This window comes from Salmo salar, chromosome ssa27 (genome assembly GCF_905237065.1).
Source record: "Salmo salar chromosome ssa27, Ssal_v3.1, whole genome shotgun sequence".
Lineage (NCBI taxonomy): Eukaryota > Metazoa > Chordata > Actinopteri > Salmoniformes > Salmonidae > Salmo > Salmo salar.
This window is the reverse complement of record NC_059468.1, coordinates 42,367,357-42,390,320: the sequence shown is the minus strand read 5'-3', so window position 1 is coordinate 42,390,320 and position 22,964 is coordinate 42,367,357. Positions and strand designations below refer to the sequence as shown.

At 47.9% G+C, this 22,964-nt stretch overlaps 1 protein-coding gene and 1 long non-coding RNA gene across 3 annotated transcripts in view; one reads left to right on the top strand and one right to left on the bottom strand.

Annotated features, from left to right (window-relative positions):
• The window catches only part of mtdha (metadherin a), a 30,138-nt gene extending 10,841 nt beyond the window's left edge, over window positions 1-19,297 (top strand). For both annotated transcript variants that reach the window (XM_045709775.1, XM_045709776.1), the window contains exons 4-11: window positions 694-849; window positions 2,828-2,875; window positions 3,094-3,261; window positions 14,114-14,194; window positions 14,287-14,358; window positions 14,456-14,697; window positions 16,614-16,710; window positions 17,028-19,297. In XM_045709775.1, the coding sequence (XP_045565731.1) occupies window positions 694-849; window positions 2,828-2,875; window positions 3,094-3,261; window positions 14,114-14,194; window positions 14,287-14,358; window positions 14,456-14,697; window positions 16,614-16,710; window positions 17,028-17,101 (938 nt within the window). In that variant the 3' untranslated portion in view covers window positions 17,102-19,297. The remainder of the gene's footprint in view (window positions 1-693; window positions 850-2,827; window positions 2,876-3,093; window positions 3,262-14,113; window positions 14,195-14,286; window positions 14,359-14,455; window positions 14,698-16,613; window positions 16,711-17,027) is intronic.
• On the bottom strand, window positions 10,279-10,820 carry LOC123730977 (uncharacterized). Its single transcript, XR_006762474.1, has 3 exons — window positions 10,773-10,820; window positions 10,402-10,471; window positions 10,279-10,352 (listed from the first exon to the last, which is right to left on the bottom strand). It is a non-coding gene; the product is annotated as an uncharacterized lncRNA (long non-coding RNA).
• Window positions 19,298-22,964: the final 3,667 nt, after the last annotated feature.

Here is a 22,964-nt window from a genome sequence, read left to right as displayed (position 1 = left end):
ATGAGGGAGGGGATGCTGATCCTACATCTGTACCCAGGGGAAAATTCACCCCAGATATCTTAAAGGTTGGGAGATGAAACAACATTTATAATCCTAGTAGATCTAAAGGAACCAAACCGCTGCTCTCTCTTCCAGGTGAAACAACATTTATAATCCTAGTAGATCTAAAGGAACCAAACCGCTGCTCTCTCTTCCAGGTGAAACAACATTTATAATCCTAGTAGATCTAAAGGAACCAAACCGCTGCTCTCTCTTCCAGGTGAAACAACATTTATAATCCTAGTAGATTTATAAAAACCAAACCGCTGCTCTCTCTTCCAGGTGAAACAACATTTATAATCCTAGTAGATCTAAAGGAACCAAACCGCTGCTCTCTCTTCCAGGTGAAACAACATTTATAATCCTAGTAGATCTAAAGGAACCAAACCGCTGCTCTCTCTTCCAGGTGAAACAACATTTATAATCCTAGTAGATTTATAAAAACCAAACCGCTGCTCTCTCTTCCAGGTGAAACAACATTTATAATCCTAGTAGATCTAAAGGAACCAAACCGCTGCTCTCTCTTCCAGGTGAAACAACATTTATAATCCTAGTAGATTTATAAAAACCAAACCGCTGCTCTCTCTTCCAGGTGCAACAACATTTATAGTCATAGTAGATCTAAAGAAACCAAACCGCTGCTCTCTCTTCCAGGTGCGTGGGAGACTAAGGTAAGTAACCGGGAGAAGCGGCAGCAGAAGAGGAAGGAGAAGGGGCCTGACGGGTCAGGAAGCCCGGAGGGGGTGGAGGTACCTCACCGCCAGGTGGAACAGCCCCCTCTCACCGCCCCGGTCAACAGGAAGAACAGAGGTATGCCCATCTGTATTAGGCTGGTAACTTTCCCAGGAATCCTGGTTGGAAGATCATCAGAATCAGTAAGGAATAAATAGGACATCTGTGACTCAGAGCTTGCAACCCTAGCACTGACTCACTGTGTCTTTTTGTCTTCATAAAGTGTGTCAGAGACTCTCTCAAGGATATGTACCGGTGTGTAGTTTAAAAAATGTACAACATTGAACAGAAACATATGTGTATGAAGCCGTTTTATAGGGCCAGTTTTATTCCAAAGCAGATTTCATATTTCACTCCCTTTTTAGTTGGATTTGAACACCTGAAACTCCTTTCACTCCTCTCCCGAGGAGGAGGGGCCCCGGTGTTGTGGGGTCTCCCGAGGAGGAGGGCCCCGGTGTTGTGGGGTCTCCCGAGGAGGAGGGCCCCCGGTGTTGTGGGGTCTCCCGAGGAGGAGGGCCCCCGGTGTTGTGGGGTCTCCCGAGGAGGAGGGGCCCCGGTGTTGTGGGGTCTCCCGAGGAGGAGGGGCCCCCGGTGTTGTGGGGTCTCCCGAGGAGGAGGGGCCCCGGTGTTGTGGGGTCTCCCGAGGAGGAGGGGCCCCGGTGTTGTGGGGTCTCCCGAGGAGGAGGGGGCCCCGGTGTTGTGGGGTCTCCCGAGGAGGAGGGGCCCCGGTGTTGTGGGGTCTCCCGAGGAGGAGGGGCCCCGGTGTTGTGGGGTCTCCCGAGGAGGAGGGGCCCCGGTGTTGTGGGGTCTCCCGAGGAGGAGGGGCCCCGGTGTTGTGGGGTCTCCCGAGGAGGAGGGGCCCCGGTGTTGTGGGGTCTCCCGAGGAGGAGGGGCCCCGGTGTTGTGGGGTCTCCCGAGGAGGAGGGGCCCCGGTGTTGTGGGGTCTCCCGAGGAGGAGGGGCCCCGGTGTTGTGGGGTCTCCCGAGGAGGAGGGGCCCCGGTGTTGTGGGGGTCTCCCGAGGAGGAGGGGCCCCGGTGTTGTGGGGTCTCCCGAGGAGGAGGGGCCCCGGTGTTGTGGGGTCTCCCGAGGAGGAGGGGCCCCGGTGTTGTGGGGTCTCCCGAGGAGGAGGGGCCCCGGTGTTGTGGGGTCTCCCGAGGAGGAGGGGCCCCGGTGTTGTGGGGTCTCCCGAGGAGGAGGGGCCCCGGTGTTGTGGGGTCTCCCGAGGAGGAGGGGCCCCGGTGTTGTGGGGTCTCCCGAGGAGGAGGGGCCCCGGTGTTGTGGGGTCTCCCGAGGAGGAGGGGCCCCGGTGTTGTGGGGTCTCCCGAGGAGGAGGGGCCCCGGTGTTGTGGGGTCTCCCGAGGAGGAGGGGCCCCGGTGTTGTGGGGTCTCCCGAGGAGGAGGGGCCCCGGTGTTGTGGGGTCTCCCGAGGAGGAGGGGCCCCGGTGTTGTGGGGTCTCCCGAGGAGGAGGGGGCCCCGGTGTTGTGGGGTCTCCCGAGGAGGAGGGGCCCCGGTGTTGTGGGGTCTCCCGAGGAGGAGGGGCCCCGGTGTTGTGGGGTCTCCCGAGGAGGAGGGGCCCCGGTGTTGTGGGGTCTCCCGAGGAGGAGGGGCCCCGGTGTTGTGGGGTCTCCCGAGGAGGAGGGGCCCCGGTGTTGTGGGGTCTCCCGAGGAGGAGGGCCCCGGTGTTGTGGGGTCTCCCGAGGAGGAGGGGCCCCGGTGTTGTGGGGTCTCCCGAGGAGGAGGGGCCCCGGTGTTGTGGGGTCTCCCGAGGAGGAGGGGCCCCGGTGTTGTGGGGTCTCCCGAGGAGGAGGGGCCCCGGTGTTGTGGGGTCTCTCGAGGAGGAGGGCCCCGGTGTTGTGGGGTCTCTCGAGGAGGAGGGCCCCGGTGTTGTGGGGTCTCCCGAGGAGGAGGGCCCCGGTGTTGTGGGGTCCGTGATAGGTGCCTTTTCAGAACCCCTGTCTGTTTGGTTGTCAGTGATTTTTCTTTGTTAGTTCCCTTGTGAGCAACATTTTCAGTTTGTACTCTCCATTGAGACTGTGTCTTCTCTTCCCCCTTAGAGCCCTTGCACCCGAGGACTGGGAAAGGAGATTCTTTCACGACACCGGGTAAAGTACCGCTGTCTCCTAGTCTGATGATTCTTAGAGGATGACTCCTGTCTCGTCAACTAAACTGTTCAATCCTGTACAGACATATTTGATCCTGGACGGTCCTTTCCTGTAAAGAACACAGCTTGTTGCATCCAGCTGAGTGTGTCCATGGAAGGATAACATTTTCACTAAAGCCAAAGTAACACTGACCGATCCATGTCTCCCTCCCTCTATAGTGTCCACCAGCTGGAGAGAGGAGCCGTCAGTGAACGGTGGAGGGTGGCCAGATATCTCCATGAAGCTGCCCACCCATATATGCTCTTCGGACGGGGAGAAGTGGCCGGCCATCCCTAAAGGACCCCGACACTTGAACTCCGAACCCACCTGGAGACAGGACACTGAAGGTAACCTACTGGGCTTAACCCTAACCCACCTGGGTACAGGACACTGAAGGTAACCTAGGCTGGGGTTTGACCCTAACCCACCTGGGTACAGGACACTGAAGGTAACCTAGGCTGGGGTTTGACCCTAACCCACCTGGGGATAGGACACTGAAGGTAACCTAGGCTGGGGTTTGACCCTAACCCACCTGGGTACAGGACACTGAAGGTAACCTACTGGGCTTAACCCTAACCCACCTGGGGACACCTAGCCATACCTGGGTACAGGACACTGAAGGTATTGAATTGCTGAAAATTTGCTTTACAATAGAGCAACATTTTCTCTACGCTGCAAGGATGCCTTTCTAGCTAATAGACTGTTAGTTTACTCTTCCTCTTCCAATTAACTTTGGGGAGGTCCATCTATTCATTTTAAAATGTTGATTACTTGTACTTGCCTTTATCATTCACCTGATAAGACAAGATGTGACCTTTGTTGCTAACATAACATATTATGGGATCCCTGGGTCGCCGGTTTGCCTGGGTGGGAGTCCCTGGGAAAGAAAAGTTGGAAAACCACTCCTAACCCACCTGGGGATAGGACACTGAAGGTAACCTAGGCTGGGGTTTGACCCTAACCCACCTGGGGATAGGACACTGAAGGTAACCTAGGCTGGGGTTTGACCCTAACCCACCTGGGGATAGGACACTGAAGGTAACCTAGGCTGGGGTTTGACCCTAACCCACCTGGGGATAGGACACTGAAGGTAACCTAGGCTGGGGTTTGACCCTAACCCACCTGGGTACAGGACACTGAAGGTAACCTACTGGGCTTAACCCTAACCCACCTGGGGTACACCTAGCCATACCTGGGTACAGGACACTGAAGGTAACCTAGACTGGGGTTTAACCCTAACCCACCTGGGGATAGGACACTGAAGGTAACCTAGGCTGGGGTTTGACCCTAACCCACCTGGGGATAGGACACTGAAGGTAACCTAGGCTGGGGTTTGACCCTAACCCACCTGGGGATAGGACACTGAAGGTAACCTAGGCTGGGGTTTGACCCTAACCCACCTGGGGATAGGACACTGAAGGTAACCTAGGCTGGGGTTTGACCCTAACCCACCTGGGTACAGGACACTGAAGGTAACCTAGGCTGGGGCTTAACCCTAACCCACCTGGGGATAGGTCACTGAAGGTAACCTAGGCTGGGGTTTGGATTGTGGATTCATCATCTTGGTCCTGTTAAAGGTTTTGGTTTTTCCATTTTAAGAAGTTGGACTTTTAGCACGTATAGCATTTTAGCACCTAAGGCGCACAGATTGGTGTCACCTCGTCAGTCAGTATGTGTTACACCTGTGCTGGTTGCCGTCTCGTTAGTGGGAAAGTGTTTCACCTGTTGGCCCAGGTGCTATTTAGGGAGTGGCTGGCCCAGGTGCTATTTAGGAGTGGCTGGCCCAGTGCTCCAGTGGAGCTTGAGAGATGTTGGGGAGAGCTACACTTCACATCAGCTGAGGTGTGAATTCAAGCTCAACCTCTATAAGGTTGAAAGAAGTCTGAGTTTTGGTTTCCCCTGTTCGTTTTGCTCCATATTCTTTTTACTCCCTATCCTAAGTTGTGGGCTTTCACCGGCCTTCATCTAGGACCACCCCCCTGGGTCAAAAAGCAGACCTTCCTACAGAGCACAGTGGGGAGGAAGAGCTCGCACCTCCTTTCGACGTAACGTCTCAGTGTACGCAAGTCTGCGGTAGGAACCTCACAGACAAGTCTTGCTCTAAGATCTGCCTTGTCGAAATCTACCCGACAGGCTACCGAGAGAGAGCAGTGAAATTCTATGCCATCCTCGACGAGCAAAGCAACAGATCATTGGTTCTTCTTCGATATCTTCAGTGTACAAGGCCCCAGCTCTCCCTACTCCCTTAAGACCTGCACTGAAGTGATGGAGACAGTAGGAAGACGAGCCAACGGCTACCAGGTAGAATCTATGGATGGGCAAGTCAGTCTTCCGCTGTCAACTCTCATCGCGTGTAATGAGATCCAGAACAACTCCAGACGCAGTGCTCCACCATGCTCACCGGAAACCCTTTGCTCACCTCATCCCAGAACTCGAACCCAAGGCTCTCATCATGCTCCTTATCCAGAGTCTACAAGGTGCACAAGCAAGTTAATGGGTTCCATGACTCTCATCATACGCCCAGAAGCTTGACCTCTGGTTGGGTCATAATAGGCAGCGTCTGCCTGGGGAGCGTTCCACAAGCCTCTCTCAGTGAGTACTTTTTACACAAACACTTTGGGGGAAGGACGCTCTACTCTCTTCGAGCCATGTCCCAACCTCTGCTTGGTGAAAGAAAGATTCCGGAATGCCCAAGCTTCCAATCAACCTGCATAAAGTAATATTCCTACAGTCCAAGATGCAGTCACCCTGGTCAAGAGAGCATAAGAGATTCTCGCAAACTCTAATCTGAGGTTACACAACATTGCCTCAAGCAAGGAGGTAATGGAAGCATTTCAATCTCAAGATCATGCAAATGACCTCAAAGATCTTGACATAGGGTCAGACACTCTGCCTATGCAGTGCAGCTTGGATCTCAACTGGGACCTCAGGACTGAGACTTTCACCTTCAAGGTAGCCGAAGATGAGAAGCCCTTCACACACCGAGGAGTGCTATCAACTGGGAAGAGTCTGTACGACCCACTGGGGTTTGTGGCCCCTGTCACCATTCAAGGCAAGTCTATTCTCAGGGAGCTCACAATGGCCAACGGCGAATGGGACTCCCCCCTGCCTCCAGAAATGGAGGAGCCATGAGTTGCATGGAGAGAGTCTTTGAAAGAGCTATGTAACCTCCATATCCCTTGGGCCTACACTAAGGTCTCACCCTCAGAAGCGAGACGAAGAGAACTATGCAAATTCTCGGATGCATCCACGAAGGCAATAGCCGCAGTTGCCTACCTCAAAGTGACAGACGTCAAAGGATTGAGTCACATGGGCTTTTGTTTTGGGTAAAGCAAAACTGACGCCACGCCCAGAACACACGAGGTTTCAAGGTTGGAACTCTGCGCAGCAGTCTTGGCAGTCGAGTTGGCCGAGCTCATCACCTCAGAAATAGACATTTGAGCTTGATGATACAACCTTCCACACAGACAGCAAGGTGGTGTTAGGCTACGTCTACAATGAGACCCGGTGTTTCTACGTCTGTCAGTAATCGAGTCCATTGGATAAGGAGATCTACACATCCAGAACAGTGGTGTTATCTACCTACAGATCAGCATACCTCTCAGACACAACCTGGCTCTCTGGCCCAGCGTTTCTGACACGCTGTTCTGTCTTGAAAGGGATGCTTTTGAGCTCATCAAACCCCCCCCCTCCCCCTCAGATGCTGACGTTTGATCCCTAAGTGTCCACACTGAAGACAACTTCCTTGCGCTTTTCAAGGTTCTCCACGTGGAAGTCGCCGACTCCTGCCATCACTCACGTCGTCCGCATCACTCGTCTCTTCATCAACACTACAGCGGGGAAAAAACAGCAACTGTAAGGGCTGGCACAACTGTCAGAAAGCATGCACACCAGACAGATTTTCTCAGTCGAAGGATATCGTCATACGGACAGTCCAAGAGGAAATCAATCCAAGAGTTTGAGTGGATCAGGAACCAGGAAAAAAAATCCCTAAGCAAGCTCTCCTGAGAGCCTTAGATCCAATTATTGATAAAGACGGCCTTCTGAGAGTTGGGGGTCGCATCACAGAAGCATAACTTGGACATGACCAGATTAACCCCCTGATCATCCCGGGGAAGCATCATGTCGCAACTTTACTGGTGAGGCATTACCACAAACGGATCCAACGTCAGGGATGCCTTTTCACAGAAGGAGCCATCCGTACAGCCGGTCTTTGGATAGTTGGCGGTAAAAGGTGCGTGAACCGCATCATCCACCAGTGTGTCACCTGTCGGGAGACTTCGCGGTCCTCCTTAGGCACAGAAGATGGCCAGCCTTCCTGCTGATCGTCTTTCCACCGAACTTCCACCGAAGTCCTTGAGTCACTGGATACATCAAGCTTTATCAGCACCCTGAGGCGTTTCTTCTCGATCCCAGGCCCAGCAAAGCAGATTCGTTCCAACTGTGGGGCCAATTTCATTAGGGCCTGCAAGGAACTTGAACATCAACGACGACTCCGTGGATACCAACCTGTCAGAACAGGGCTGCATCTGGATATTCAACCCGCCACATGTCTCTCACATGGGTGGTGCCTGGGAGAGGATGATTGGTGTAGAATCCAGGATTCTCCTTGCTATGTTCCTCCAACAGGGTCATTCAACGCTAAGTCACGAAACGCTCATTACTCTGATGGCAGAAGTGGCTGCCATCATCAATGCCAGATCTCTGGTTCCAGTCTCAACAGATCCAGATGACCCCCTCATACTTACACCTGCTACTCTCCTCACACAGAAAGTGAGTATCCCTTCGAGTCCTGCTGGCGACTATGGAGCCAAGGGCCACTTTAAGCGGCAGTGGCTTCAACATCTTGAAAAATACCTTCTGGGATAGGTGGAGGAAACCATACGTTTCCTCACTTCAGATGAGAAGGAAGTGGCAGTCAAACCAGCCCAACCTTGAACCTGGAAGCATTGTGCTCCTCAAAGACAAACAAGTCAAGAGGAATGAATGGCCTGTTGGACTGGTCTCCCCCCCCCCCCCGGCAAGGATGGTAAAGTCGAGGTTAGACTCTGCAAGCAAGAAGGAACTAAGCTCTTTCTTAGGCCTGTCACAGAGACGGTCCTTCTCCCTAAACAAGTTCTCTTATATGGACATTCCATAGTTATCAGAGTGGCGTTCTGTCACACCAGGTGGGGAGTGCTCTGTTTTAGTTCTAGCTCCCCCTAGTGTTGATCTGGAGTATTTTCCTTTACTGAGAAAATAGGCCTGTTAGGAGGAAGTTGTTCATTGTTGCCTCATGTTGAGCTCAGAGTGCTCTGTTTTCAGTTGTCTGCTTACGATCGTCATCCGTCCATTGCGTTGTATGCCTTAGGAAGCTTTGTCAGTTTAGTATTTTCATTCCTTTCGCGTACGTCTTTCCGTTCAGAGCGTTATTTTGGATGTGTATGTTTACTTTGTGGAATAGATGGACAGCACTAGCTTAATTACTACAGTATGTTAGCCTAGCTGTTGCTTGTTGTCAGTGTGAGCAAAATATCAGGTTACGTTCTTATCTAGTTTTGTATTTTAGGACAGATTACTTTATTGTTTTATGCAGACGTTATTGTCTTTTGTCTCAGTTTCACGCTGTTTCAACTCAATGAACATGGAGATCATGCTTTGGGGATTATTGATGCGAAGGCGTTTTATCTTGCTGTCAAAATATGCATAGTAACGCATACGGTGGGCAGTGCAGTGCAGTGTGTGTCAGTGCAGTGTGTGTCAGTGCAGTGTGTGTCAGTGCAGTGTGTGTCAGTGCAGTGTGTAAGTTGACTACGCAAATAACTTGGAAGAATTTCCAACACATTGCATCGCTTTATATTTTTTATAAGGAACAGTCAGTCTTTCCTCAACTTTTTACCCAAGAGACACTGGCACGCATCGTGTTAACATTAGCCCTCTAAATACATTTAAGAGCAAGACGTGCTGCTCTGTTCTGGGTCAGCAGCACCTTAACTCAGTCGTTCTTTACAGCACTTGACCACATGGCTGGACAATAACCAAGAGTGCACTGTACCTGGCTCGGAGTCAACGATATGGCAGAGGTTGAAAAGCCAACAGGTTACGGTCAATAAGGTTGTGCTGTTGGTTCCCATCAGTTGGTATAGCCTACCTTATTCCATTTAATGGCATGGTTCCCATCAGTTGGTATAGCCCGCCTTATCATTCCATTTAATGGCATTGTTCCCATCAGTTGGTATAGCCTGCCTTATCATTCCATTTAATGACATGGTTCCCATCAGTTGGTATAGCCCGCCTTATCATTCCATTTAATGACATGGTTCCCATCAGTTGGTATAGCCTACCTTATCATTTGCTTCCTGTAAACGCTGTCACAGCCGTGTTGCTGAGAATCATTAGTACCAGTTGGTAATATTGATATAAAAGACATGTTGGCTAATTGATCGTTATGCAGCGCAGATCAAGCCCTAAGTTTGAACCCGACGCAATAGTTGGCTGTCTCATCACACAGTCCCATGGTCAGTACAGGTAATAGACCAGGTATAACCTACTATAACAGTATTCTCCCTGTTATAACAGTCCCATGGTTAGTACAGGTAATAGATGAGGGTATAACCTACTATAACAGTCCCATGGTTAGTACAGGTAATAGACCGGGTATAACCTACTATTGAACAGTATTATCCCTGTTATAACAGTCCCATGGTCAGTACAGGTAATAGACCAGGTATAACCTACTATAACAGTCCCATGGTTAGTACAGGTAATAGACCAGGTATAACCTACTATAACAGTCCCATGGTTAGTACAGGTAATAGACCAGGTATAACCTACTATAACAGTATTATCCCTGTTATAACAGTCCCATGGTTAGTACAGGTAATAGACCAGGTATAACCTATAACAGTCCCATGGTTAGTACAGGTAATAGACCAGGTATAACCTATAACAGTCCCATGGTTAGTACAGGTAATAGACCAGGTTATAACCTACTATTACAGTCCCATGGTTAGTACAGGTAATAGATGAGGGTATAACCTACTATAACAGTCCCATGGTTAGTACAGGTAATAGACCAGGTATAACCTACTATAACAGTCCCATGGTTAGTACAGGTAATAGATGAGGGTATAACCTACTATTACAGTATTATCCCTGTTATAACAGTCCCTTGGTTAGTACAGGTAATAGACCAGGGTATAACCTACTATTGAACAGTATTATCCCTGTTATAACAGTCCCATGGTTAGTACAGGTAATAGACCAGGTATAACCTACTATAACACTATTCTCCCTGTTATAACAGTCCCATGGTTAGTACAGGTAATAGACCAGGTATAACCTACTATAACAGTCCCATGGTTAGTACAGGTAATAGATGAGGGTATAACCTACTATTACAGTATTATCCCTGTTATAACAGTCCCATGGTTAGTACAGGTAATAGACCAGGTATAACCTACTATAACAGTCCCATGGTTAGTACAGGTAATAGATGAGGGTATAACCTACTATTGAACAGTATTATCCCTGTTATAACAGTCCCATGGTTAGTACAGGTAATAGACCAGGTATAACCTACTATAACAGTATTCTCCCTGTTATAACAGTCCCATGGTTAGTACAGGTAATAGACCAGGTATAACCTACTATAACAGTATTATCCCTGTTATAACAGTCCCATGGTTAGTACAGGTAATGGACCAGGTATAACCTACTATAACAGTATTATCCCTGTTATAACAGTTCCATGGTTAGTACAGGTAATAGACCAGGTATAACCTACTATAACAGTCCCATGGTTAGTACAGGTAATAGACCAGGTATAACCTACTATAACAGTCCCTTGGTTAGTACAGGTAATAGACCAGGGTATAACCTACTATTGAACAGTATTATCCCTGTTATAACAGTCCCATGGTTAGTACAGGTAATAGACCAGGTATAACCTACTATAACAGTCCCATGGTTAGTACAGGTAATAGACCAGGTATAACCTACTATAACAGTCCCATGGTTAGTACAGGTAATAGACCAGGTATAACCTACTATAACAGTCCCATGGTTAGTACAGGTAATAGACCAGGTATAACCTACTATAACAGTCCCATGGTCAGTACAGGTAATAGACCAGGGTATAACCTACTATTGAACAGTATTATCCCTGTTATAACAGTCCCATGGTTAGTATAGGTAATAGACCAGGTATAACCTACTATTGAACAGTATTATCCCTGTTATAACAGTCCCTTGGTTAGTATAGGTAATAGACCAGGTATAACCTACTATTGAACAGTATTATCCCTGTTATAACAGTCCCATGGTCAGTACAGGTAATAGACCAGGGTATAACCTACTATAACACTATTCTCCCTGTTATAATTATATGTACATTACCATGGGTTGAAGAACTGAATAAATCAAACCACAATTTTCTTTATTTTGTGTGAAGGCTTTCCAGGTCAGTTTATGATTCATAAATAACTAAACCTAAATAATCTACAAAATCAGTATTTTTTTTTCAATCTACCAATTGGTGCTGAGCTGGAGACAGATATTTAGATTACTTAATTTAAATGCCATTTATTCAGAGTGGGCAAGGTAGCCACACCCACAGAGCGTGTCACACGGCTGAATAGAGCCCCACCGTAGATGTCATAATACCCATAAAACCTAGTGGTCAAACGGAAATGGTTCCAATCGTTTTCCCACCATTTTATTTTTCCCATAGGGGATTTTAGAAACTTTTAAAATAAGGGCTGTGTTTTTCGTGTAGGTTTACCTTGGCGTGATGATGTTTTGATAACCGTGTAATTCTCTCTAGGACAAGGTGACTTATCAGTATATTCAGCTCTATTTACTCTGATTCGGAAAATGCTAATTAGCGTCAAAGTAGACACCATGCAAGACTACAAATCCCAGCATGCTCCTGCACCTCATCTCTAGCTGATACCTTTGCGAACAGGTATTTTGTCAATTAAAACTTACACAAGACTGTTCACAGAATTGTACATTTTTAAAGCAATTTATCCTATTTAATCTTTACTACTGTTAGTCTTTTGGTTTTTCCATTTATATTTCGAGGTTGGACATTAGCACGTAGGGCGCACCGATTTGGTATTACCTCGTTAGTCAGTATGTGTTACACCTTTGCTGGCCCAGGTGATATTTAAGAGTGGAAGGCCCAGGTGATATTTAAGAGTGGAAGGCCCAGGTGATATTTAAGAGTGGAAGGCCCAGGTGATATTTAAGAGTGGCTGGCCCAGGTGATATTTAAGAGTGGAAGGCCCAGGTGATATTTAAGAGTGGAAGGCCCAGGTGATATTTAAGAGTGGCTGGCCCAGGTGATATTTAAGAGTGGCTGGCCCAGGTGATATTTAAGAGTGGCTGGCCCAGGTGATATTTAAGAGTGGCTGGCCCAGGTGATATTTAAGAGTGGCTGGCCCAGGTGATATTTAAGAGTGGCTGGCCCAGGTGATATTTAAGAGTGGCTGGCCCAGGTGATATTTAAGAGTGGCTGGCCCAGGTGATATTTAAGAGTGGCTGGCCCAGGTGATATTTAAGAGTGGCTGGCCCAGGTGATATTTAAGAGTGGCTGGCCCAGGTGATATTTAAGAGTGGCTGGCCCAGGTGATATTTAAGAGTGGCTGGCCCAGGTGATATTTAAGAGTGGCTGGCCCAGGTGATATTTAAGAGTGGAAGCTGGTGCGGGTTTTAATTGTGTTTTCCTCTTCTTGGGTAAATTTAGTGGGTCTCATGGTGGGCGTCTTTTAGGTCCCAGTTGTTGTTGTTACTAGTCAACTTTCAGTGGACCCCCCCCCCCATGAGTATCTTTCAGTGGACCCCCCCCCCATGAGTATCTTTCAGTGGACCCCCCCCCCATGAGTATCTTTCAGTGGACCCCCCCCCATGAGTATCTTTCAGTGGACCCCCCCATGAGTATCTTTCAGTGGACCCCCCCATGAGTATCTTTCAGTGGACCCCCCCATGAGTATCTTTCAGTGGACCCCCCCATGAGTATCTTTCAGTGGACCCCCATGAGTATCTTTCAGTGGACCCCCCCATGAGTATCTTTCAGTGGACCCCCCATGAGTATCTTTCAGTGGACCCCCCCATGAGTATCTTTCAGTGGACCCCCCATGAGTATCTTTCAGTGGACCCCCCCATGAGTATCTTTCAGTGGACCCCCATGAGTATCTTTCAGTGGACCCCCCCATGAGTATCTTTCAGTGGACCCCCCATGAGTATCTTTCAGTGGACCCCCCCATGAGTATCTTTCAGTGGACCCCCCCATGAGTATCTTTCAGTGGACCCCCCATGAGTATCTTTCAGTGGACCCCCCCCATGAGTATCTTTCAGTGGACCCCCCCATGAGTATCTTTCAGTGGACCCCCCCATGAGTATCTTTCAGTGGACCCCCCATGAGTATCTTTCAGTGGACCCCCCCCATGAGTATCTTTCAGAACCTCCCCTAAAATCCCACCTGTTTTCATATTGGTTGTTAATGATTCTGTTAGTTCCCTGTTCTGTTTGAGATGATACATTATTTGGTTTTCTTGCTGGGAAACTTAACACTACAGTTAGCTAACATTTAGATAGGTAAGAATCTCTGGGTTAACTTTGTCTCGATTCTGTAGTCTCGTCCAGATCATCGTGGTATTTGTAGTTCTTTATGATAGCCACATTAGCAGCTAATTAGCGTTTCATTTTGGGGGGGTTAATTATAAGCGGATATTATGATAAAAGTCACCTTGTCCGAGAGAGATTTACATGGTTATCAAAACGTCACGCCAGGGTAAGCCTACAAGGGTTTCTAAAATTCCCTATGGGAATAAGAAATGGTGGAATAAACGATTGGAAAAATTACCCTGTTTGACTGCTATGTTTTATGGGTATTATGACTCATACTATGGTACTCTATAAGGTAAGTCTGAATACCAAATACTGAGAAGTCGAAAGGTATACATGCTTCTACACCTGCATTGCTTGCTGTTTGGGGTTTTAGGCTGGGTTTCTGTACAGCACTTTGAGATATCAGCTGATGTACGAAGGGCTTTATAAATCAATTTGATTTGATTTATACATTCATAAGTCTGAATCGGGCCCTTAACGTTTCCATCCTTTAGATGGATTTGAGAATGCCAACTGAATTTCAAAGCTTTTGTGTTTTTTCTGGATATTCTGTGGGAACAACAGTCTCTCTTGGTTTATTCCTTCCAGGGTCGTGGAGTGGGGTTGATGGGAGGATGAAGACTGAACTCAACACATTACCCTCCTCTGTACTGGGACTGAAGACTATAGGTGATTAACACATCACTGATGTCAGGGACTGTAGAACGGACTATTCTGTATGGTTTAGGAAGGCTAAGATGCTCTCTGTCTCTCTTCTCCAGAGCACATCACCCATCCTGCCTCTGAGCTGCAGTGGGAAAGCCCCTCTCCTGTTGATGACTGGTCAGGACTAAGTAAGAAACACTTCGTTTAGAGTAAATGTGCTGTGATTTCTGCCTTCACCGGGTGGGTACGATATGTAACTTGGTATTTTCTCTGTTCTGTTTCCAGACGGTATTGCAGCAGCAGCGGACCCCAGCTCAGACTGGAACGCCCCTACAGAGCCGTGGGGGCATTATGAGGGACCCCAGGTGGTAGAGGCCCCCGGATCCCCGCCCCAGGACCCCGCACCCAACCACCCCCAGGGGGCACAGGGGTCAGACGATGACACGGAGAAGGATGACTCTGCCAGGTCCAAGAAGAAGAAGAAGAAGAAGAGGAAGAAAGCTGAGGAAGGTGGTGCTACAGGACAGGTAACAGACAGGTGGTGCTACAGGACAGGTAACAGACAGGTGGTGCTACAGGACAGGTAACAGACAGGTGGTGCTACAGGACAGGTAACAGACAGGTGGTGCTACAGGACAGGTAACAGACAGGTGGTGCTACAGGACAGGTAACAGACAGGTGGTGCTACAGGACAGGTAACAGACAGGTGGTGCTACAGGACAGGTAACAGACAGGTGGTGGTACAGGCCAGGTAACAGACAGGTGGTGCTACAGGACAGGTAACAGACAGGTGGTGCTACAGGACAGGTAACAGACAGGTGGTGCTACAGGACAGGTAACAGACAGGTGGTGCTACAGGACAGGTAACAGACAGGTGGTGCTACAGGACAGGTAACAGACAGGTGGTGCTACAGGACAGGTAACAGACAGGTGGTGCTACAGGACAGGTAACAGACAGGTGGTGCTACAGGACAGGTAACAGACAGGTGGTGCTACAGGACAGGTAACAGACAGGTGGTGCTACAGGACAGGTAACAGACAGGTGGTGCTACAGGACAGGTAACAGACAGGTGGTGCTACAGGACAGGTAACAGACAGGTGGTGGTACAGGACAGGTAACAGACAGGTGGTGCTACAGGACAGGTAACAGACAGGTGGTGCTACAGGACAGGTAACAGACAGGTGGTGCTACAGGACAGGTAACAGACAGGTGGTGCTACAGGACAGGTAACAGACAGGTGGTGCTACAGGACAGGTAACAGACAGGTGGTGCTACAGGACAGGTAACAGACAGGTGGTGGTACAGGCCAGGTAACAGACAGGTGGTGCTACAGGACAGGTAACAGACAGGTGGTGCTACAGGACAGGTAACAGACAGGTGGTGCTACAGGACAGGTAACAGACAGGTGGTGCTACAGGACAGGTAACAGACAGGTGGTGCTACAGGACAGGTAACAGACAGGTGGTGCTACAGGACAGGTAACAGACAGGTGGTGCTACAGGACAGGTAACAGACAGGTGGTGCTACAGGACAGGTAACAGACAGGTGGTGCTACAGGACAGGTAACAGACAGGTGGTGCTACAGGACAGGTAACAGACAGGTGGTGCTACAGGACAGGTAACAGACAGGACAGGTGGTGCTACAGGACAGGTAACAGACAGGCCAGGTGGTGCTACAGGACAGGTAACAGACAGGCCAGGTAACAGACGGGCGGGGGTACGGGCCGGGTAACAGACGGGCGGGGCTACGGGCCGGGTAACAGACGGGCGGGGCTACGGGCCGGGTAACAGACGGGCGGGGGTACGGGCCGGGTAACAGACGGGCGGGGGTACGGGCCGGGTAACAGACGGGCGGGGGTACGGGCCGGGTAACAGACGGGCGGGGCTACGGGCCGGGTAACAGACGGGCGGGGCTACGGGCCGGGTAACAGACGGGCGGGGCTACGGGCCGGGTAACAGACGGGCGGGGCTACGGGCCGGGTAACAGACGGGCGGGGCTACGGGCCGGGTAACAGACGGGCGGGGCTACGGGCCGGGTAACAGACGGGCGGGGCTACGGGCCGGGTAACAGACGGGCGGGGCTACGGGCCGGGTAACAGACGGGCGGGGCTACGGGACGGGTAACAGACGGGTCTGCATCCCAGATGGCTAAGAAAGCTGTAATGAATATCTAGTCATCTACATGACAGAGAATGATGTTGTATTTCCAGTGTCCTGGTACATTGTAACGTGTTGAGCAGTTGGAACAGGATGCGAAAGGTGTGTACCTGGTCATATTGGCAGCCTATTCCCTATATACGGTAGTGCAGTGCTTTTAACCAAGGCCCTGGTCAAAAGTAGTACACTATAAAGGGAGTAGGGTGCTATTTGGCACGCGGGCCCTTGACTGTAGTGTGTTGCGTAACCAGCTATGACATGGGGGATTTGTCCCTCTCTGTACAGGTGACCTCTGACGGCAGCATGCCAGTCACACCAGTGGAGAGTTCAGCGCTTCCCCCAGCAGGGACCAAACAGTCCATCTCTCAGCCGTCCTCACAGAGTAAGATACTAGTAGTAGTAGTAGTAGTAGTAGCAACCTTAACTGTAGCCTACGTCCAAAATGGCACCCTATTCCCTTTTATAGCGCACTACTTTCTAAATAGGGTGCCATTTTGGGACAGTCAGTGTGTTACTCCTCATGTGTATCAACACCGAACAGAAGGCAGATCAGATCTCTGTGTGAAGCCAAACTATTTTCTTACAATGGTTGGTGTCACTACTGCTGACTTGCTTTCCAAAGATCTCCCTGAAATTAAATATGGAAGTTTTTTTTTATTTCCATAATAAATATCACATTGTCCATTCTTTTCTCTTCAGAAATATCCGACCCGAGCTTCGATGCTCCCAAGCCGTCCCAGAAGAAGAAGGCCCGGAAAGAGACAGGAAGTTAAGAAACAAGAACCCACATGAATTATTATGCAAAAGGATTGTTCAATGTGTTATAAATGCAATCAATCATTTGCAAGTACAGAGTTTTTATACAGAATAGTTTTACTGTACTTTTTAAATATCCCCAAAAAAAGAGAGAGAACAGTGAGTGACCAGCTCATTTAGCTGGGGTCTGGGGACCAGCTCATTTAGCTGGGGTCTGGGGACCAGCTCATTTAGCTGGGGTCTGGGGACCAGCTCATTTAGCTGGGGTCTGGGGACCAGCTCATTTAGCTGGGGTCTGGGGACCAGCTCATTTAGCTGGGGTCCCCGGGGACCTATCAGCCTAATCTAACCTATGTACACTAAATGCTACACTGAAGTGGAATAGGGGGTTTAGGAGGGAGGTTGTTAACTTGCGGTGAGGTACAAGTTTGTGAATTATTCAAAAGTAGCTTGTGTACCAGAGTCCTAGCTAGCTAGCTAGCTAGCTAGCTAGCTGGTACAGTGTCACCCCACCTGTGTACCAGAGTCCTAGCTAGCTAGCTAGCTAGCTAGCTGGTACAGTGTCACCCCACCTGTGTACCAGAGTCCTAGCTAGCTAGCTAGCTGGTACAGTGTCGCCCCACCTGTGTACCAGAGTCCTAGCTAGCTAGCTAGCTGGTACAGTGTCGCCCCACCTGTGTACCAGAGTCCTAGCTAGCTAGCTGGTACAGTGTCGCCCCACCTGTGTACCAGAGTCCTAGCTAGCTAGTACAGTGTCGCCCCACCCACCTGTGTACCAGAGTCCTAGCTAGCTAGCTGGTACAGTGTCGCCCCACCTGTGTACCAGGGTCCTAGCTAGCTAGTACAGTGTCGCCCCACCCACCTGTGTACCAGAGTCCTAGCTAGCTAGCTAGCTGGTACAGTGTCACCCCACCTGTGTACCAGAGTCCTAGCTAGCTAGCTAGCTAGTACAGTGTCGCCCCACCCACCTGTGTACCAGAGTCCTAGCTTAAATATGGACCAATTGAAGTATAAAGAGGGGTGAAGATATGAAGTACTTAGACACCAGTAGAGACAGTATGACAGGAAGTACTTCCAGACACCAGTAGAGACAGTATGACAGGAAGTACTTAGACACCAGTAGAGACAGTATGACAGGAAGCACTTCCAGACACCAGTATGAGACAGGAAGTACTTAGACACCAGTAGAGACAGTATGACAGGAAGCACTTCCAGACACCAGTATGAGACAGGAAGTACTTAGACACCAGTAGTATTGTTCTCTGCTGTGTATGAGAGGGTTCTTATCTTAACCTCTCTTCTTCCAACCTATCTGGTGGGAAAAGGCCATGCCATATGTACAGAATACAAGGGCTTTTCCTAATGTGTCATTTTTCTGGGATTGATTGATTGCACTGTCAGGCTGGATCCTATACTTTATCTTTGATGTTTTCATGATTCTTGTCTTTTTTAAAAAAAATACCGTTTAGCAGAATGTGAAGGTGTAATTCCTGGTTGTGACTTTAGATGGAAGTCAATGTGCTGATAAGGGAGAGGAGGAGGAGGAGGAGGAGGAGGAGGAGGTACTGAAGATGAGACGTCGTGTGAAGCAGCTTTAATTCCATGTCAGTCATTTTAAAGGTATCAGTGAACTGAATTGTATTGCCTTAACCTGTAGTATATTAGTAAGTGCATTTATTTACATCTGTTTTGTGATAGTTTTCAGATCAAGGGCTGAGGGGGGGTTACCGCATCCATCCTATTGCATAGTTTGGTTCTAAAAAAAAAAAAATGCATTTAGTCTCTTGACTGACGACCGCACTCATACAGTATGATTTAAAGAACGGGCAGGTTACTACTTCTGATTTGGTACTTTATCACTCACTGTATATAGCCTTGAATGAGCGGAAGGACTGGGATTGAGGGCTGACAGCCTGCCTACGCTTTAGCTGAAATCAAATGGGCTGTATTATTGGTAGCTTTTGAGTGTGTGAAGAAGAGCGTTGCCAAAATGGAGGCTCTTGGCTCAGTGTTTTACAGCCCATAGTTCTCTGTAGACTAGATCAGTCTGGTGACACTGCACTCACCTGCACTCTCTCTGTTGATCATTAACCTTTTTAAAAGATGATTCAATCATGTATTTATACCTTCTCCTTTAGAAGAATGATTTTGTTTATGAAGAAATGCAATGATTTTTTTCAAGGTTTGTTGAAATAAAACAATATAACTCCTAATGCTTTACTGCAACTACGACCGGTCTTTTATTCGACAGCAATTCAACACATTCACAGCAATTAATGTATACATAATAGGGCTGGGGCGATTTGGCCTAAAAATCATATCGCCATTCTTTTTTTTTTTTCAAACATATGGCCAATTCACAATATATAAAAATTAAATGTTTTCTCTTTGTTGTACAATTTAATACACTGCATTTAAACCAGTCAGCTATAATGTAATGAATTCAGGGCATGTTAAGTTATACCTAGATATAAACCTTCCACAACCATAAGACCCATTTAATAACTACATTATTCTATCAAAATAGTTTAATCAGCTTTTTTTTTTGTTGCAATAATCACTGTCGCTTTCAAGTCTGTCTGAAAATACGCTTTTGTTACAAATTTAATCAGAGACATGCATAATAATGCACATTCACTAATAATGACTAACTTGTTGTAGCGGGCATTATAGAAAATTAACACAGGTCTCAACAATCTCTCAAGCACAAGCCCACGTGCTAGTGAGTAGCCAGCTCATCTCCATGGGAATCTAGTGAGTAGCCAGCTCAACTCCATGGGAATCTAGTGAGTAGCCAGCTCATCTCCATGGGAATCTAGTGAGTAGCCAGCTCATCTCCATGGGAATCTAGTGAGTAGCCAGCTCATCTCCATGGGAATCTAGTGAGTAGCCAGCTCATCTCCATGGGAATCTAGTGAGTAGCCAGCTCATCTCCATGGGAATCTAGTGAGTAGCCAGCTCATCTCTATGGGAATCTAGTGAGTAGCCAGCTCATCTCCATGGGAATCTAGTGAGTAGCCAGCTCTGATCAAAAATATAAACGCAACAATTTCAAAACTTTTACCGAGTTATTGTTCATAGAAGGAAAATATTTAATTAAAATAAATTCATTAGGCCCTGATCCATGGCTACGCCCCTGCCTAATCTGAATGAGTTTTCCCCCCACCAAAGGGCTGTATTACAGACAGAAATATTCAATTTCATCAGCTGTCCGGGTGGCTGGTCTCAGAATATTCCGCAGGTGAAGAAGCCGGATGTGGAGGTCCTGGGCTGGCGTGATTACATGTGGTCTGCGGTTGGACGTACTGCCAAATTCTCCTATCAGCTTCTGATAGGCTAATTGACATCATTTGAGTCAATTGGAGGTGTACCTGTGGATGTATTTCAAGGCCTACCTTCAAACTCGGTGTCTCTTTGCTTGACATCATGGGAACATCAAAAGAAATCAGTCAAGACCTACCAAAAATTGTAGACCTCCACAAGTCTGGTTCATCCTTGGGAGCAATTTCCAAACGTCTGAAGGTACCACGTTCATCTGTACAAACAATAGTACGCATGTATAAACACCATGGGACCACGCAGCCGTCATACCGCTCAGGATGGAGACGCGTTCTGTCTCCTAGAGATGAACGTACTTTGGTGCAAAAGGTAAAAAATCAATCCCAGAACAACAGCAAAGGACCTTGTGAAGATGCTGGAGGAAACAGGTACAAAAGTATCTATATCCACAGTAAAACGAGTCCTACATCGACATAACCTGAAAGGCCGCTCAGCAAGGAAGAAGCCACTGCTCCAAAACCTCCATAAAAAGCCAGACAACGGTTTGCAACTGCACATGGGGACAAAGATCTTACTTTTTGGAGAAATGTCCTCTGGTCTGTTGAAACAAAAATAGAACTGTTTGGACATAATGACCATCGTTATGTTTGGAGGAAAAAGGGGGATGCTTGCAAGCCAAAGAACACCATCCCAACCGTGAAGCACGGGGGTGGCAGCATCATGTTGTGGGGGTGCTTTGCTGCAGGAGGGACTGGTGCACTTCACAAAATAGATGGCATCATGAGGCAGGAAAATTATGTAGATATATTGAAGCAACATCTCAAGACATCAGTCAGGAAGTTAAAGCTTGGTGGCAAATGGGTCTTCCAAATGGACAATGACCCCAAGCATACTTCCAAAGTTGTGGCAAAATGGCTTAAGGACAACAAAGTCAAGGTATTGGAGTGACCATCACAAAACCCTGAACTCAATCCCATAGATAATTTGTGGGCAGAACTTAAAAAGCGTGTGCGAGTAAGGAGGCCTACAAACCTGACTCAGTTACACCAGCTCTGTCAGGAGGAATGGGCCAAAATTCACCCAACTTATTGTGGGAAGCTTGTGGAAGGCTACCCAAAACGTTTGACCCAAGTTAAACAATTTAAAGGCAATGCTACCAAATACTAATTGAGTGTATGTAAACTTCTGACCCCCTGGGAATGTGATGAAATAAATAAAAGCTGAAATAAATCATTCTCTCTACTACTATTCTGACATTTCACTTTCTTAAAATAAAGTGGTGATCCTAACTGACCTAAGACGGGGAATTTTTACTAGGATGAAATGTCAGGAATTGGGAAAAACTGAGTTTAAATGTATTTGGCTTAGGTGTATGCAAACTTCTGACTTCAACTGTATATATTACCTCGACTAACCGGCGCCCCCGCACATTGACTCTGTACCAGTACCCCCTGTATATAGCCTCCACACTGACTCTGTACCGGTACCCCCTGTATATAGTCTCCACATTGACTCTGTACCGGTACCCCCTGTATATAGCCTCCACATTGACTCTGTACTGTAACACCCTGTATATAGCCTCCACATTGACTCTGTACCGGTACCCCCTGTACAGAGCCTCCACAATGACTCTGTACCGGTACCCCTGTGTATAGCCTCCACAAAACAGGTTAAAGGATTATGAAGCCGTGAGACATGGATTGTGTCTGTGTGTCATTCAGAGGGTGAATGGGAGAGACAAAATATTGAATTGTCTTTGAAGGGGTTATGGTAGTAGTGCTGCTGGGTTTTTCACGTTCAACAGTTTCCTGTGTGTATTAACAATGGTTAACCACCCAAAGGACATCCAGCCAACTTGACAACTGTGGGAGTGTCATTATAGAATGTAGCTGTATTCTATCCTGTAGGCCGTGTCATTATAGAATGTAGCTGTATTCTATCCTGTAGGCCGTGTCATTATAGAATGTAGCTGTATTCTATCCTGTAGGCCGTGTCATTATAGAATGTAGCTGTATTCTATCCTGTAGGCTGTGTCATTATAGAATGTAGCTGTATTCTATCCTGTGTCACTATAGAATGTGGCTGTATTCTATCCTGTAGGCCGTGTCATTATAGAATGTGGCCGTATTCTATCCTGTGGCAGTAGGCCGTGTCATTATAGAATGTAGTTGTATTCTATCCTGTAGGCCGTGTCATTATAGAATGTAGCTGTATTCTATCCTGTAGGCCGTGTCATTATAGAATGTAGCTGTATTCTATCCTGTAGGCCGTGTCATTATAGAATGTAGCTCTATTCTATCCTGTAGGCCGTGTCATTATAGAATGTAGCTCTATTCTATCCTGTAGGCCGTGTCATTATAGAATGTAGCTGTATTCTATCCTGTAGGCCGTGTCATTATAGAATGTAGCTGTATTCTATCCTGTGGCAGTAGGCCGTGTCATTATAGAATGTAGCTGTATTCTATCCTGTAGGCCGTGTCATTATAGAATGTGGCTGTATTCTATCCTGTAGGCCGTGTCACTATAGAATGTAGCTGTATTCTATCCTGTAGGCCGTGTCATTATAGAATGTGGCTGTATTCTATCCTGTGGCAGTAGGCC